Raw genomic sequence first — 16,623 nt, 5'->3', positions numbered from 1 at the left:
ATTGGAAGAATATTAAGCGACCTTATAAAGCAGCTAATGTGCTCTTTTAAATAGAGAATTCTAGTTCATGGATCAAAATGCAGAACAGCAACAAGATTTAAAGAGGCATCACATACTGGTTAGATGTCACTAAGACTGATGTAACAAGAGTCCATGTGTGACTATTTTGAGTTAATACATTGCAAAAATATCCAGATTTTTATTTGAATATTTTAGTATTGTGTTTTTTTGACAGGTCCTCTGCTGTTCAAAGTGTACCTGTTGTCAGCACTGTGGTTACACTGCCACATGTGATTGTGGACAGTATTCCCCTCTACGTTCATGCAGGTAAATTGAATAATGAAGCGATTCCTTATGTGAATAAATATCACATGTTTGGTATCTTCAGTGCAACATTATAGATATTAAAATGAGGAATATGATTGCAAGATGGGAGGCAATGCGTTGGGATGAAAGGAATATTATTATTTTTATGTGTCTCAATTTCACTGAGGCCTTGACGTGAGAAAAGAGTGAAGTTGATCCATATTGAAATGAATTGTGAGCACAGACAGAGAATCTGAGAATTGCAAAATTGAAAGAATATATAATAATAATAATAATCCTTGCATTTGATATAATGCTTTTCACATCTTCTCGATGTCTCAAAGCGCTTCACAGAATATGTTGTAAAGTGAATTGACTGTATATTTGTGGGCAAAACGCGGCAGCCAATTGCGCGCAGCAATGTCCCACAAACAATCATGGATTGAAAATGAACAATTTATTATTGTTTTGGAGGGATTATTATTAGGTGTGTGGAGTAAGGAAACTTGCCTAAGGTTTCGCCCTGCCTGGAATTGAACCCAGTTGTCTCGTTTGCAAAGCGAGTGCTCTAACCACTGAGCTACAGGACTCCACAAAGTTCAAATGTCACCATCAAGCATTCTGTTGTATTGTTCCTTCTCCCCATATTAATACCAGTATCTGACATTTCCTACTACATATATTAAATGGCACAATCAATTTGGAATAAGCAAAATCAAACTTTAGGACACTCCTATTGTGTAATAATTACATCTTAAAGCTGAACAGGAACCAGCTCAGTCTTGTTCCCAGTTGTGATAAGAACAAATTAAACAAGTTTTTTTTTGGTGAGACAGGTAACCAACATGCAGAAACCCATCATCATTCTTAAGAGTATCCGAAACAAACTGATAGTTCCATGCATCCCACCTATTTCAGAGATATTTATTGGAATGGAATGCACACTCTATGGAGGGAAGGATCCTACTTGCATAATTCCCGAGAGTTTTAGGCAGAGATTGGCAAGACCCAAGGTTTGGGGACCCCAGAGTGTGAGTTGGGATACTGCTGGAATTTAACAAGCTAAAATAGCATAGAGTGCCATTGAAAGCACTATCTGGCAAGATTTCCTGCTTCTTGTCTAGCTGGGACACTCAAACCATTAGGGCGTTGGCTGACAGGGTTAACAGGAACTGAGTGGGTAGAGTCCTGCCCCCAGTGACAGGTCTGCCTTTCCAAGTCCTGCCGATGAGCTGGCTGGGCTGTTATCAGTTTTGTTTCGTCAGCCAGGTGTCTGACACATGCGGAAACTCATCACCATGCTTAAGAGTATCCAAACCAAACTGAGATTTCCATACATCCTGTCATCAGCAGTTCTCTGGAATATTGCAGACCTGCCTGGCTTAGGAACTGAACGACCAAGACTACCACACATGGTTGGCTGAATTCTGATATTCCGTTGCCAAATATGTCATCTCGGAGCCAGTTCAGATCCAAGGATCTCCCACTTGTCTCCTCTAACCCACCCACCTCCCCCCCACCCCGCCAAGAATAGTCACGGGCTGGTCATCTGACATCCGACAAGTGCAAATTTGAGCCCTCACTAGGTGGAAGGCGGTTACCAGGAACTTGGGAGCAAAGGCAGATTCTTGGACTGTGTAATGACAAATACGGTTCAAGGTGGTGCACTTAAGAATAATTTGGTGGGAACACATGTATGTTGGTCTTAAACGCTGGTTTGCATGTGTAGAAGCAATCTATCAGCCATAGAAATTTACTACCCAGAAGAAGGGCATTCTGCCCAATGAGTATTGGATGATGAATTTTAAACTTTGGAACTGATCATATGAACTAGAGTGGTACTTTGTAAAAACTTTTAATGTATATTTTTTCAACTGTATCATAAAATTTTCATACAGATTAAAACCAACTAGTTCTGAAACATTGACGGAGTTTTGTATATAAACATATAGAATTACCTTCATAAAAATGAAACATTTTTAACTGAAAGCAATTCTTTTCCCTTTAAGATCTGCCATCATTTGGTCGAGTTCGAGAGTCTTTGCCAGTCAAATATTGCTTACAGAATCGGACTAAACTGGTACAGGATGTGGAGATCTTTGTGGAACCCAATGAATCTTTTATGTTCTCTGGTCTTAAACAGGTAAAGTTAATATAATTAATGGATTAATTTAAATAAGAGCAATGGCAAGTCAATGCTGCTACTTGTTATGCAAAACTAAAGTATCCAGAAGCAAGATGGTGCAGGTGTGAAAAGATTTGGAGTGTATAAGGAATAATGTGCATATCTCTCAATGTTTCAGAGAGATCTTTAAGTCATTTTCTGTGTTAGTTTTCTCATTTCTTATTTTGTTTTCTCTTGATCAGATCCGATTGCGAATTCTACCTGATACAGAACAAGATTTATTATATAACTTTTACCCCCTCATGGCTGGATACCAACAGCTCCCAGGTCTTAACATAAGCTTGCCAAGGTTCCCTGAAGTCACTAACCAGCTCTTGCGCCGATTCCTTCCCACACACATCTTTGTAAAGGTATGGCACAGATTTTGCAAAATTCCATCATATTGTTATAGTTCTCATATATTCCGTGTCAACTACAATGGGAAAAATATTGCATTCTGCTTTAATCATCTTTTCTGTAACTTCCAAATATACGTTTTTTGCTTAATTGTTTTAATCTCTTGGTTTCTCTTTAGCCCCAAGGTCGGCAGGCAGATGAAGTGATTGTTGTAGCTGCTTAATTGAAGATGAAAGAAACAATTTTGCTGAAAACATGTAAAATGTCAGCACCTGCAAAGAATGGAAAACCAACCCACTGTTTGAGTTGCAACATTTGCAAGTTAGATTTTTCTGATTGATGCATTCATTCATGCTCGTATAAAAGGAAAACATGAAGACTTGAGCCTGAAGTTACTCTTCCTTAGTGAAACAAAAATGATTTGATTAATAAATTCTATTTGCATTAATGAACTAAATGTTTATTTTCAGTTGTTGCATGATCTTCACTTGAGTTTTATAGTTCAGAATAAGTGATCACAATTTGGGGATGTGCCATTGTAATGTGCACCCTTGAGATGCTATTTAATGATGAACTGTAATGTATATTTTACAGCAATTCATGTTTGAGCACAAATTCCATGTTAAATTCTGAGTTCCATGTATTTAACTAAAATTAAGTGTCAGTTTTGTTAAACTATTAGCAAACGTTATGAATTAAAAAGCAGATCGGTAAAGTTTATATAACCTATACTGTAACTCATTTCAGATTGTGGATCACAATAAAAAAAATTCCTGTAATGGATCTTTTAAGTATTTTTGCATATAGAAAATGCATAAACTAACAATCTGATTATGTTTTTTTTGATCAGATGCTTTAGACATGAGGAAAATAATCAGCGTATTTGTGGAATGGAATGTGGGCTCCCCAGCAGTAGTACCTTGGTCGTTGAATTTCAGGAAGTATTAGGTGCAGGTTTGGCAAGAGTCAAGGTTTAATACTCCAGTGTGTGCATTGGGATGTTGCTGGAGTTTAACCAGCCCAACCGTGAAGCTTGCCAATTTGAACACTGATTGGCAAGCTTACCACTGTTTTCCTTTCCTCTGCTGTACTTCTCAAGTGTACGTATATACTTTGTATTTTTATAGGAATTAGGAGCATGAGTAGGCCATTCGGCCCTTCAAGCCTGCCCCACCATTCAATAAGATCATGGCTGATCTTTTAACCTAACTCCATCTGCCGCCTTATCCCCATATCCCTTAATCCCTCTATCCTTTAGAAACCTATCAATCTCAGTCTTGAGTATGTTCAAGAACTGAGCATCTACAGCCTTCTGGGGTAGAGAATTCCATAAATTCACCACCCTCTGAGTGAAGAAGTGTTTCCTCAATTCTGTTCGAAAAGACTGACCCTTAATCCTAAGACTGTGACCCCTAGTTCTAGATTCTCCTACCAGGGACACACTGTTTACTCTGTCAAGCCCTATAAGAATCTTGTATGTTTCTATAAGATCACCCCTAATTCTTCTATATTCTAGAGAATATAGGCCTAGTTTACTCAACCTATCCTCATAGGTCAACCCCCTCATCCCAGGAACTAACCTAGTGAATTTATGCTGCACCCCCTCTAAGGCAAGTATGTCCTTTCTTAAATAAGGAGACCAAAACTGCACACAGTATTCTAGGAAGTCTCACCAAGGCCCTATACAGTTGCAGCAAGAATTCCCTGCTCTTGTATTCTAACCCTTTTGCAATAAATGCCAACATGCCATTAGCCTTCCTAGTTGCTTGCTGTACCTGCATATTAACTTTTTGTGACTGATGTACAAGGACACCCAAATCCCTCTGAACACTAACACTATCTAATCTTTCCCCTTCTAGAAAATAATCTGCTTTTCTGCTTTTACTACCTAGGTGAATAACTTCAAACTTCCCCACATTATATTCCATCTGCCATCTTCTTGCCCACTCACCTAGCCTATCTATAATCCCTTTGCAATTTTTTTGTGTCATCCTTAGAGTTTACTCCACCCTATCTAACCTGCTAGTTACATCGTCAAAAACTCTAAAAGATTTGATAAGCATGACTTTCCTTTTGTAAAGCCATGTTGACTCTGCCTCATCATATTATGGTCTTCTAAGTACCATCTTCCCTACCACTGATGTCAGACTGAAAAATATTGATTTCCTCGCCCTCACCAAAACCTGGGTCACCCCAGGCGACACCTTCCCACTAGTTGACCCTCCAGGTTACACTTTTCACCAAACCCCATGGCCTAATCATTGTGGCGGTGGTGTGGCGCTCATCTCCTGGTCCCCCCTAGGCCTTTCCCCTTTCTCCTCTGGAACCTTCCCCTCCTTTAACACCTTACTTTCTACCACCCCTCCAGGTTTTCCTTCAAAATCCTCCTTCTTTACTGACCCCCCAAGCCTTCCCCACCTTCCTCTCGGACATCTCCACCCTCCTATCTTCCCTCTCCCTCTGCTCTGCACGCCTCCTAATCTTAGGCGACTTCAACCTCCACTTCACACCCTCTTGCTCTACCTCTGCTGACTTATCTTCCCTCCTCTCTTCCCTTAATCTCTTCATCCTCATCCACTCCCCAATACTGTGGCCACTTCTTTGACCTGGTGATCACCCGGGGCCTCACCGTCTCCGACATCACCATCATCGATAAAGCCATCTCGGACCACCACTTCATCTCCTTCAGCACCTCCATATCCCTTCCCCTTTCTCAACCCTCCACCATCACATAATGTCCATGGAAAAAAGTTTCCTTCCTGTCCCTCTCCACTGCCCTGGAGTCATCTGAACTCCCACACCTCTGGCCCTCCCTGACCGATCTCCCCTCCTCACTCTTGTTTTTCCACAACTCCCTCTCCTCCATTCTGGACTCCCTTGACCCCCTCACCTCCCAAACTGCCTCTTACTCCTGTAAATCCCTCTGGTACACCAGCCACCTCCATTTCTTCAAGGCACAAGTGCGAGCTGCTGAACGCGCCTGGACCAAATCCAAACTATGGTTCATCAGCAGATTTGGCTTCACCATACCAAGACCTACCGCTGCGCTCTTTCCTCCACCAAATCCTCCTTCTACTCCAAGGTTATCTTGGAGGCAAAGGACAACCCCAGGCTTCTCTTTTCCACCACAAACCGTCTCCTCCGTCCACCTTCCCACGCCTCGCCCATCCTCTCCTCAAACTCCAACTGTGAGGAGATGCTGGACTTCCTTGAATCCAAAATTGAGGGGATACATTCAGCCACCTCAGCCCCGTCCACCATCACCCCCACATTACCTCTCCCTCATGACCAACACCCCACCCATCCCCCCTATACTCCTTCGACCCTATCTCTACCTCCTCCCTCTCTGCGATTGTTCTCTAACTCAAACCCACCACCTGCTCCCTCGATCCCATCCTCATCTCTCTCCTCATCTCCCAGCTCCACCTTCTGACCCCTCTACTGTCCAACGTCATCAACCTCTCCTTGTCCACCGGTTCAGTTCCCACCCCCCTAAAAACAGCCGTCATCACTCCCATCCAGAAAAAACCTTCCCTGGACCCATCCCTCCTCTCCAGCTACTGCCCCATCTCTAACCTCCCATTCCTCTCCAAGGTCCTGGAACGAGTTGTCGCGTCCCAGCTCTGCTCCTTTCTTTCTCGCCATTCCCTCTTTGAACCCCTCCATTCCGGCTTTTGCGCTGCCCACAGCACGGAAACAGCCCGGGTCAAAGTAACAATGACATTCTGAACATCTGAGATCAGAGCTCCCTCTGCCTCCTTGTCCTCCTCAACCTCTCTGCCACCTTCGACACTGTTGACCACTCCATCCTTATACACCTCCTCTCCTCTTGACTTAATCTTCGCGGACCTGCCCTTGCCTGTTTCGATTCCTATCTCTCTCACAGTCTCCACTTTGTTGCCTCTAACGGTTTCTCCTCCAGACCCCGCACTGTCATGTCTGGTGTCCCCCCAGGGCTCTGTCCTTGGCCCTCTCCTCTTTAATCTCTACATGCTCCCCCATGGTGACATCATCCGCAGACACGGGGTCAACTTCCATATCTTTCTGTCTCCACCCTCAACTCCAGGACCACTGCTGTCCTGACAGACTGTCTGTCGGACATCAAGTCCTGGATGAGGGCAAATTTCCTACAGTTGAATGTGAACAAGACTGAGGCCCTCCTGATTGGCTCACGCCAGCGCCTCAGCACTTCAGGCTCTGGCAGCATCAACCTCCATGGTTTCTCACTACAACTCACCAAGCCAGTCAGGAACCTAGGTTCAACCCTCAACTGTCTTTTCTTCCCCACATCCAAGCCATGATCCACTCTGCCTTCCCTCACCTCCGTAATATTGCCTGACTCTGCCACTACCTCACCCCTCAGGCCACTGAAACTCTTGTTCATGCCTTCATCACCTCCAGGTCCGACTATGCAAACGCCCTGCTTGTTGGCCTTCCCAACTCCTCCCTCCACAGGCTGCAGATAATCCAGATCTCTGCAGCCCATGTCCTCTCCCGCACCAAACTCTGTGACCCCATCTCCCTCATCCTTACCCAACTCCACTGGCTCCCTACCCTTCAGAGGATTCAGTTCAAGGTCATGGTCCTCACCTACAAAGTTCTCCATGGCCTCACCCCACCCTACCTCTGCAACCTCCTAACCCCCTACCAACCCGCCTGCTCCCTCCGCTCAGCCGTCTCCAGCCTGCTCCACGTCCCCTGGCCCACCTGCCCCACCATTGGCGGGAGAGTTTTCAGTCACTCTGCCCCCAACCTCTGGAACTCCATCCCCGCATCACTCTTCCTCTCCACCTCCTTAGCCTCCTTCAAGTCTCGCTTCAAAACCCTCCTCTTTCACCTTGTCATCAGCCACCCCCCTTCCCCTCCCCCCCGTTCTACCCCCCTGACCCCATCTTGGGTCTGAAATGCTGTACACTGTCCAGCGCCTTGGGAATGTGAAAGGCGCAGTACAAATGTAATCTTGTTGTTGTTGTTGTTGTTATCTATGGCTCCTCACCTTCTCTCTCCCACCCTTCTTAAATAGTGGTGTTACGTTTACGATCTTACAATCAATGGGAACCGTTCCAGAATCCAGAGAATTTTGGAAGATCAAAAATGAGGTATCCACTATCTCAGCAGCCATTTAAAACCCTATGATGTAGGCCATCAGGTCCAGGGGATTTGTCATTTTTCAATTCCAACAGTTTCTCTCGTACTAATTCTTTACTGATGTTAATTTCCCGAAGTTGCTCACTAACATTAGCTTTTTGGATCCCCTCTATTTTTGGTAAGTTTTCCATGTCTTCTAATGTGAAGACAGCAGCAAAGTATTTGTTTAATGCCATATCTTTGTCCCCCATTATAATTCCTCCTGTCTCTGCCTGTAATGGATTCACATTCACGTTTGCTAGTCTCTTCATCTTTATGTATTTGTAAAAACTCTTGCAGTCTGTCTTTATGTTCCTCGCTAGTTTGCCCTCATAATCCATTTTCTCCCTCCTAATCATTTTCTTAGTTTTTCTTTGTTGGTCTCTGAAGCCCTCCCAATCCTCGGGTTTACTGCTATTTTTGGGAGTACTATAGGTCTCTTTTAATTTTATACTTTCCCTAACTGCTCTTGTTAGCCATGATTGAACCACTTTTCCCGTGATATTTTTATTCCTCAATCGCTGGGAATTATGTACTATATCTTTAAAGATTCACCATTGCTGGTCTACTGTCATATCCTTTAATCTAATTCCCCAGTCTATTTTAGCTAAATCTTCTCTCATATCTGAAAAGTTGGCTCTATTTCAATTTAAGACCTTTGCTTCAGACTTAACTACATCGCTCTCTAACTTGATGCTAAATTCCATCATGTTATAGTCACTCTGCCCCAGAGGAGCCTTGACTTCCAGATTGCTCATTAACCCTATTTCATTACACAAAACAAGATCTAGGATATTTCCTGATTCCACCCATCCTTTATTAGCAGGACAAAGCCCCCCACCTCGTTTTCCACATTGCCTATATTTCCTATATGCTGAATACCCCGGAATATTTAGCTCCCACCCTTGATCTCCCTGTAACCATGTCACAGTAATGCCTACTAGATCATACCCGTTTGTTTCTATTTGTGCCATTAATTTGTCTATCCTATTACGAATGCTTCGAGCATTCAGATATAGCGCCTTTAATTTCCACTTCTTGCTTTTTCCCCTACTCACTAATGTCCTATTTTCTTTTGTGAGCTTCTTGTCCCTCCTTGACACACTGTTTATCTCCCTCATTAATCTGCTCTACCACCTTCATCGTTCTTAGTTTTGCCGGTTTACATCTAACTGTAGTTGTAGCTTTCCCTCCACCCCCCTTAGTAGTTTAAAGCTCTGCCTACCTCCCTATTTATTCATTTTGCCAGGACATTGACCCCAGCCCAGTTTAGGTGGAGCCCATCTCTATGGAATAGTTCCCTTTCCTCCCAATACTGGTGCGAGTGGCTCATAAAATGAAACCTCTGCCCTCCGCACCACTCTTTCAGCCACGCATTTAGTTCTTTAATTTGTTTGTGCCTGTACCAATTTGCACATGGCTCAGGCAGTAATCCCGATATTATTCCTTGTAAGTTCTCCTTTTTAATGTCATTCCCAATTCCTTGAACTCACTCCTCAAGTCGTCCCTACTAGTACTACCTATGTCATTGGTGCCTATGTGGATTACCACAATTAGATCTTCCTCCTCCTGCCTCAGATTCTTCTCCAGCCCTGAAGAGACACTTCCTTCACCCTGGCCCCAGGAAGGCAACAGAGCCATTGTGTCTCCTGGTTGCGCCTGCAGAGAAGTGTGTCTGTCCTCCTGACTGTCTCGTCCCCAATTACAATTAAATTCCGCCTATTTCTCCCCACTTGTGTGGCCTCCTGTATAGAGGTGTTGGAGTCAGTTTGCCCACCCTCCTCACAGGATTCCTTGTCCACACAGGTTGCAAGTATCTCGTACTTGTTGGCCAAGGTTAAAGGCTGGGGCTTCTCCGCCTCTCTCTCTGGGATCCCCTTACCTGCCTGACTATCAGTTACTCTGTCCTGTCCCTGACTAATAACATAATCTATACGTTCCCTGAGCCTTAGGGGAGTGACTGGCTCCTGGATGAAACTGTCCATGAAGCTCTCCCTTTCCCTAATACTGCGCAATGTCTGCACCTCAGATTCTCCTCTGCTCAGCGGAGCTTCTTCAGTTGCAGACACTTGCTGATGTTGCTTGTATTTCTTTTACAGCTCCGCCTCTCCGCCCTGCTCTGTCCCAGCTCCGCCCCGCTCTGTCCCAGCTCCGCCCCGCTCCGGCCCAGCTCCGCCCCGCTCTGTCCCAGCTCCGCCCCGCTCTGTCCCAGCTCCGCCCCGCTCTGTCCCAGCTCCGCCCCGCTCTGTCCCAGCTCCGACCCGCTCTGTCCCAGCTCCGCCCCGCTCTGGCCCAGCTCCAGTCCTGCTCTGGCCCAGCCCCGCCCCGCTCTGGCCCAGCTCCGCCCCACTCTGGCACAGCTCCATCCTCCGTCTCCTGTACAGCTGAAGCCTCATTTCTTCCCCTTTGTATTCGAGGCCCTGTGAGATAACGGCTAACATTCCATTCGCCTTTTTGATCACTATTTGCACCTGGGAACTAGTTTTTAGTGATATGTGGATATGGACATCCAAACCTCTTTGCTCCTCCACAGTTCTTAATTTCTCCCCATTAAGAAAATATTCTGCTTTATCTTTTTCTGGTCCATGGATGACCTCATATTTCTCTACATTGAACTCCATCTGCCACAGCTTTGCCCACTCACTTAATCTGTCCAAGTCCCTTTGTAACTTCCTACTCCCATCTACACAACTTACTGAGCCTCCTGCAAACTTGGGTATAAAACTTTCTATTCCTTCATCCAAGTCATTTATATGTATGGTGAATAGCTGGGGTCCCAGTACAGATCCCTAGGAGTCACCACTTGTCATGTCCCGCCAATCAGAGAACGTTTTCTTTATCCCTACTTTCTGTTTCCTGCCTCCCAAACAATTTCCAAGCCACGTCAAAAGGTTACCTCCGACTCCATGTGCTTCCATCTTCACTGATAATCTTTTGTGTGGAACCTTATCAAATGCCTTCTGAAAGTCCATATAAACAACATCAACAGACACTCTCTTAGCCACCATTTTAATGACCTCCTCAAAAAGTTTAACTAGATTAGTCAGACACGACCTACCCTTCACAAACCCATGCTGACTCTCTTTGGCTAGCTCATACCTGTCCAAGTGTTCAGTTACTCTGTTCCTGATGATGGATTCCAGTATTTTCCCTGCAACTGATATTAATCTGACAGATCTATAGTTTCCTGGTTTCTCCCTCCCTCCCAGAGGATCAATTTCAAGATCCTCATTCTCACCTACAAGGCCATTCACGGCCTTGTTCCCTCCTACCTCTCCGACCTATTATCCCACTACCTACCTGCCCGTACCCTCCGTTCCTCTGGCTCCGGTCTGCTCCACGTCCCCCGCCCCAACCGCCCTACTATCGGTGGCCGGGCCTTCAGCCTCTCAGCCCCTACGCTCTGGAACTCTATCCCCCAGTGCCTTCGCCGCCTCCTCCCTTTCCTCCTTCAAGGCCGGTCTCAAGACCTTTCTCTTTGAATGAGCCTTCAGCTCCTCTCTCGACTCTCTACCCCCTCCTCGCTCCCTCCCTTCCCTCCCCTCACCCTGACCATTTCCCCCCTCCTCGCTCCCTCCCTTCCCTCCCCTCACCATTTCCCCCCAATGCTCGGGTCCTGACCCAACTGTACAGCGCGTTGGGACGTCCTCCCGACGTGAAAGGCGCTCTATAAATGGAATCTTATTGTTGTTGTTGTAAAAATAAAGGAGTGACATTCACAATTTTTCAACCTTAAGGCATAATTCCCAAATCTAGTGAGCTTTGGAAAATTATGCTGAATGCATCAACAATTTCCTCTCCTATTTCCTTTAACACCCTGGGGTGGAAACTATCAGGTCCTGGAGAATTGTCTATCTTGAGTCCCATTACTTTCTCCATTGCCATTGTTTTATTTATATTAATTTTATTAAGCATTTCCCTTTGACGTATTTTTAGATTCCCCTGAAGAGCTGATATTTTGTCCTCAACCTCTACTGTAAAAATGGTAACAAAGTATTTATTTAACAAGTCAGCCATTTCCTTAAATGGTAGCAGAGTACTTATTTAATAAGTCAGCCACTTCTATTATAGTCTCAACTCTAATGGAGCCACATTCCCCTTGACCTTTCACTTTCTTTTAATATATTTATTGATTAAAAGCATTTACTATTGGTTTTAATATCCCTTGCAAGTTTTTTTTCATACTCCCTTTTTGCTCCTCTTATTACATTCTTTGTATCCATTTGTTGCCTTTTGTAATTCTCCCGGTCCTCTGCATTCCCACTTTTTCTTGCATTTGAGTAAGCCTTTTCGTTTAGCTTGATACAGTTTTTAACTTCTTTTGTCCACCGTGGTTGCTTAACTATATGATTGGAGCTTTTGCATTTTAGGGGTATGTATTTGTTATGTATTGCATCAAATACTTTTTTGAATACTCCCATTGTTCATCTGCAGATTTACCCACTAACAGTTCAGCTCAGTTTACTGTGGTCAATACATTTCTCATCCCATCGCAGTTTGCCTTCCTTAAATTTAAAACCTTGGTTTGGGATTCTCCCTTTTCCTTCTCAGACCCAATGTCAATTCAATCATATTATGATCACTTTTTGCAAGATGTTCCTTTACTGTCAAATTGTTAACTAGTTCTGGCTCATTACTCATCACCAAATCCAGTATGGCTTGTTCCCTCCACTAAAGCATATTGCTCCAAAAAACTATCCTGAATACATTCTAGAAATGTGTTGCCTTTACTACCCGGAGGTGTCCTGCTTCTCCCAGTTATGTGAAAATTAAAATCTCTCATTATAACCACATTGCTTTTGCTACTTGCTTCCCTGATCTCCGATTTATACATTTCCCCACTACATCACAACTCTCTGGAAGTCTGTAGACTACTCCCAACAGAATTTTACCTCCTTTGCTGTTTCTTAATTCTAAACAGTGTTTCCACTACCTGTTCGTCCTTATTGAAAGCTTTCCTTTCCTCTGCTGTAACAGTGTCTTTTATGAATATTGCTGCTCCACCTCCTTTCCCAATGACCCTGTCTTTTCTAAAGATCTTAGAGTCTGGAATATTTGCCTATGTGCCCTGACGATGTTCTTCTCAAACTTTTTGACTTGTTATTTACACCTTTTGCCTTTTTCTTTCCTGAGTATTTACGTTATCTTTATCACTATTTGTATTCTGACCGTTGCTCTCATCCTCGCTTTGCCTATATTTTGGTTTCCACCTGACCTGCCCCTCCACCTCCCCCCCCACCTCCCCTTACTGGTTTAAAGCTTTTTCTACTGTCATATTTGTCCATTTTGCTAGTACCTTGGTCCCAACCCTGTTCAGGTGCAGCCCATCCCAGCAGTACAGCTCATTCCTGTCCCAGTACTGGTGCCAGTGTCCCATGAAATGGAATCCCTCCTTCTCACACCACACTTTCAGCCACACATTAATTTCCCTGATCTAATTATCCCTATGCCAATTTGTACGTGGCTCAGGTAGCAATCCGGAGATTACTACCTTTGAGGTCCTGTTTTTTAATTTAATCCCTAGCTCTTTATACTCCCTTAGCAGGACCTCCTTCTTGCTCTTTCCTATATCATTAATTCCCGCATGGATAACAACTGTTTTTTTCCCCTCCTTTTCCAAGTTCCTTTCCAACTGCTTTGAACTATCCCTTACCCTGGCACTGAGAAGACAATACACTCTCCTGGACTCTTGATCTCGACTGCAGAGGATACCCTCGATCCCCTTAATTATTTCATCCCCTATAACTACAATGTTTCTATTCTGCTCCTCCCCTGCTTGCACTGCCTTCTGCTCTGTGGTGCTTTGTATTCAGTATACATTTCCCCACTACATCACAACTCTCTGGAAGTCTGTGACTACTCCCACATTTCTCACACCACACTTTCAGCCACACATTAATTTCCCTGATCTATTTATACCTATGCTAAAACTCTTGCAGTCTGTCTTTATGTTCCTCGCTAGTTTGCCCTCATAATCCATTTTCTCCCTCCTAATTAGTTTCTTCGATTTTTTTTTGTTGGTCTCCGAAGCCCTCCCAATCCTCGGTTTTACTGCTCTTTTTGGCAGTATTATAGGTCTCTTAATTTTATGCTTTCCCTAATTGCTCTTGTTAGCCATGATTGAACCACTGTTAGAGTGGTATTTTTATTCCTCAAGGGAATATGTGATCGCTGGGAATTATGTACTATAAATTGTGTATTTTTGTGTATCTTATTTGTGTATTTTTGAAGTAATTCTGTTTTGCTTGTGTTCTTCCAGCAATCTGATCCATTGCAGCCACTTATTCCCTCCTCATTCTTTAAAACTTCCTTTGAAGTTGAGTTAATGTTGAACTGTTCTCCATAGAAAGGATGACCTTGAACCCGTATTATGGCTGCTTCTTCCAAAGTCCTTTCTAATTATAGCCCACAGTAATTGCATAGTATCAAAATGGAGTCCTGTAGCTCAGTGGTTAGAGCACTCGCTTTGCAAGTGAGAGACCTGAGTTCAATTCCAGGCACAGGGCGAAACCTTGGGCAAGTTTCCTTACCCCACACAGAGCCCTAATAATAATCCCTCCAAAACCAAAAACAATAATAAATTGGTCATTTTCAACTTACGACTGTTTGTGGGACATTGCTGTGCGCAATTGGCTGCCGCGTTCGCCCACAAATATACAGTCAATTCACTTTACAGTGTGTTCTGTGAAGCGCTTTGGGACGTCCTCCCGACATGAAAAGCGCTATATCAAATGCAAGGATTATTATTATTATTATTATGATTAAAAGCCAATGCTGCAAAGCTAGGTATTAAACTTTTCAAGCTTCATGACTTTCTAGAAGCTTCCTAACTTTTCGCAGGAGCCTTCAAATTGTTGTAACCATCCTGTTCTTCTGGACTATCAATTCCAATGTGGAGTCCTATGGCAGAGTGGTTAGCGCACTCACCTCGTAAGCGAGAGGACCTGGGTTCAATTCCTGGGCAGAGTGATACATTGGGCAAATTTCCTTACTCCTCACGCCTCTGTTTACCTAGCAGTAAGTAGGAACCTTATTACTATACATATAGTAAATTACAATGCAAATTTACATACACACATGTATAATATATATCATTGTTCACATCCAGAGGACGTGTCAAGGTGATGGACAGTCTGAAGTTTACATGGAAGTACAGTATCTATCTTTAATGCACTGGTACAGTACCTATCTTTAGTGCACTGTTACAGTATCTATCTTTAGTGCAGTTCATTTCCTGAGAAGTGCACAGTTTCAAATATAGTAACAAATAAACAATAGGAAACCGAAAATAAGTGCATTTATAGACATGTGTCTATACGTATACTATTCTTAATTTAAATGTGTTTTTAACAAATTGACAGTCGTAAACCAGAAGACACTATAAGCACAGCAAATTCCAGTGTGCAAATATCATACTTTTAACCCCACCATGGACAAACTTTTAACTGCAGATGTTTGAAAAAAATGTAGATGCAAAATATTAAGGGGAACAAAAGATGTTTAACTGGGATTGAATGACCTTTTCTGAAAAATGTTGATTGCATAATTGACTTTTTAAATATTTTCCCACTTCACTCCCATTTCCTGAAGATTACACTCGTTGAAGTTCCACTGTTCCTGTTCAGCACTTCTTCACCAAGGTGATGTTGTCAATTATTCTTGGTTTTACAACTGAAACCACAACAAAAATAATTAAACACCTTGGAGTGATTCATTTTTTCTTTCACAGATAAAGGTGCATTGGGATGAGATGTTAAACTAAATTCCTGTTTGCCTGTTCAGGTAGATGTTAAAGATCCCATGGCACTACGAAAAGAGAAGAATGTCTTGGATAGCATTTTCCACCCCAAAACGATCTGGTTGTTGGTGGGATATGAGTGTTTGTGGAACATTGCTGTGAAAATTGTTTGCCCACAAATGATAGTCACTACATTTTACAGTGTATCCTATGATATACTTTGAGACATGCCCCTGACATGAGAGGCACTATATCAAATGGAAGGATTATTATTTAATCGATTAGAGTTATATAATTGAAGGCAGAACTGAAATTAAACATCATAAGAGTCAGCCTGACCACAAGGTGAGCCAAATGGCCAGTGTGGACATGATGAATCAAATTGCTTTTTGTGCCATAAATTTCCATAGTTCTATGAAATATTTTCATATTTATGCTGGACAATCAGGGATTTGGACCCAAACTGGGTGGTGGGGGTTGGGATAAGCGAGAGTAGGAGGGTGGCCGAAGGCATGGTTGAAGAGGCGGGTCTTGAGATGTACCTTGAAGGAGGCAAGGAAGGGAGCGAGGCAAAGGGAATGTGAAATGGAGTTCCAAAGGGTGGGGACCGAGTGGCTTAATTCCCGACTGCCAATGGTGGGGCAGTCTGGGGCAGGCCAGAGCCTGCTGAACAGAGGGAGTGGACAGGTTGATATGGGGTTAGCAGGTCACATAGTTAGGAAGGGGAAAGGCCACTGAGGGTTTTGGAGGTGAGAATGAGGATTTTTAACTCCTGAGGAATAGAGGGTCAGTGGAGCCGGGAGAGGGTGGGGGTGATAGGGTCATGGAGGCTGGTGTGGGAGAGGGCATGAGCTGCAGAGTTCTGGATGATCTGCAGCTTGTGGAGGGAAGAGTTGAGAAGACCGACAAGGAGGGAGTTGGCGTAGTTGAG

At 43.7% G+C, this 16,623-nt stretch overlaps 1 protein-coding gene across 1 annotated transcript in view; it reads left to right on the top strand.

Annotated features, from left to right (window-relative positions):
* Positions 1-3,606, top strand: part of trappc11 (trafficking protein particle complex subunit 11) — a 32,224-nt gene extending 28,618 nt beyond the window's left edge. The window contains exons 27-30 of the mRNA XM_007906858.2: positions 236-327; positions 2,316-2,449; positions 2,674-2,841; positions 3,006-3,606. Of these exons, the coding sequence (XP_007905049.1) occupies positions 236-327; positions 2,316-2,449; positions 2,674-2,841; positions 3,006-3,050 (439 nt within the window). The 3' untranslated portion in view covers positions 3,051-3,606. The remainder of the gene's footprint in view (positions 1-235; positions 328-2,315; positions 2,450-2,673; positions 2,842-3,005) is intronic.
* Positions 3,607-16,623: the final 13,017 nt, after the last annotated feature.

This window comes from Callorhinchus milii, unplaced genomic scaffold, assembly GCF_018977255.1.
Source record: "Callorhinchus milii isolate IMCB2004 unplaced genomic scaffold, IMCB_Cmil_1.0 Scaffold1, whole genome shotgun sequence".
Taxonomy (NCBI): Eukaryota; Metazoa; Chordata; class Chondrichthyes; order Chimaeriformes; family Callorhinchidae; genus Callorhinchus; species Callorhinchus milii.
Note: the sequence above shows the minus strand (reverse complement) of the source record. Positions and strands in the feature narration are given on the sequence as shown.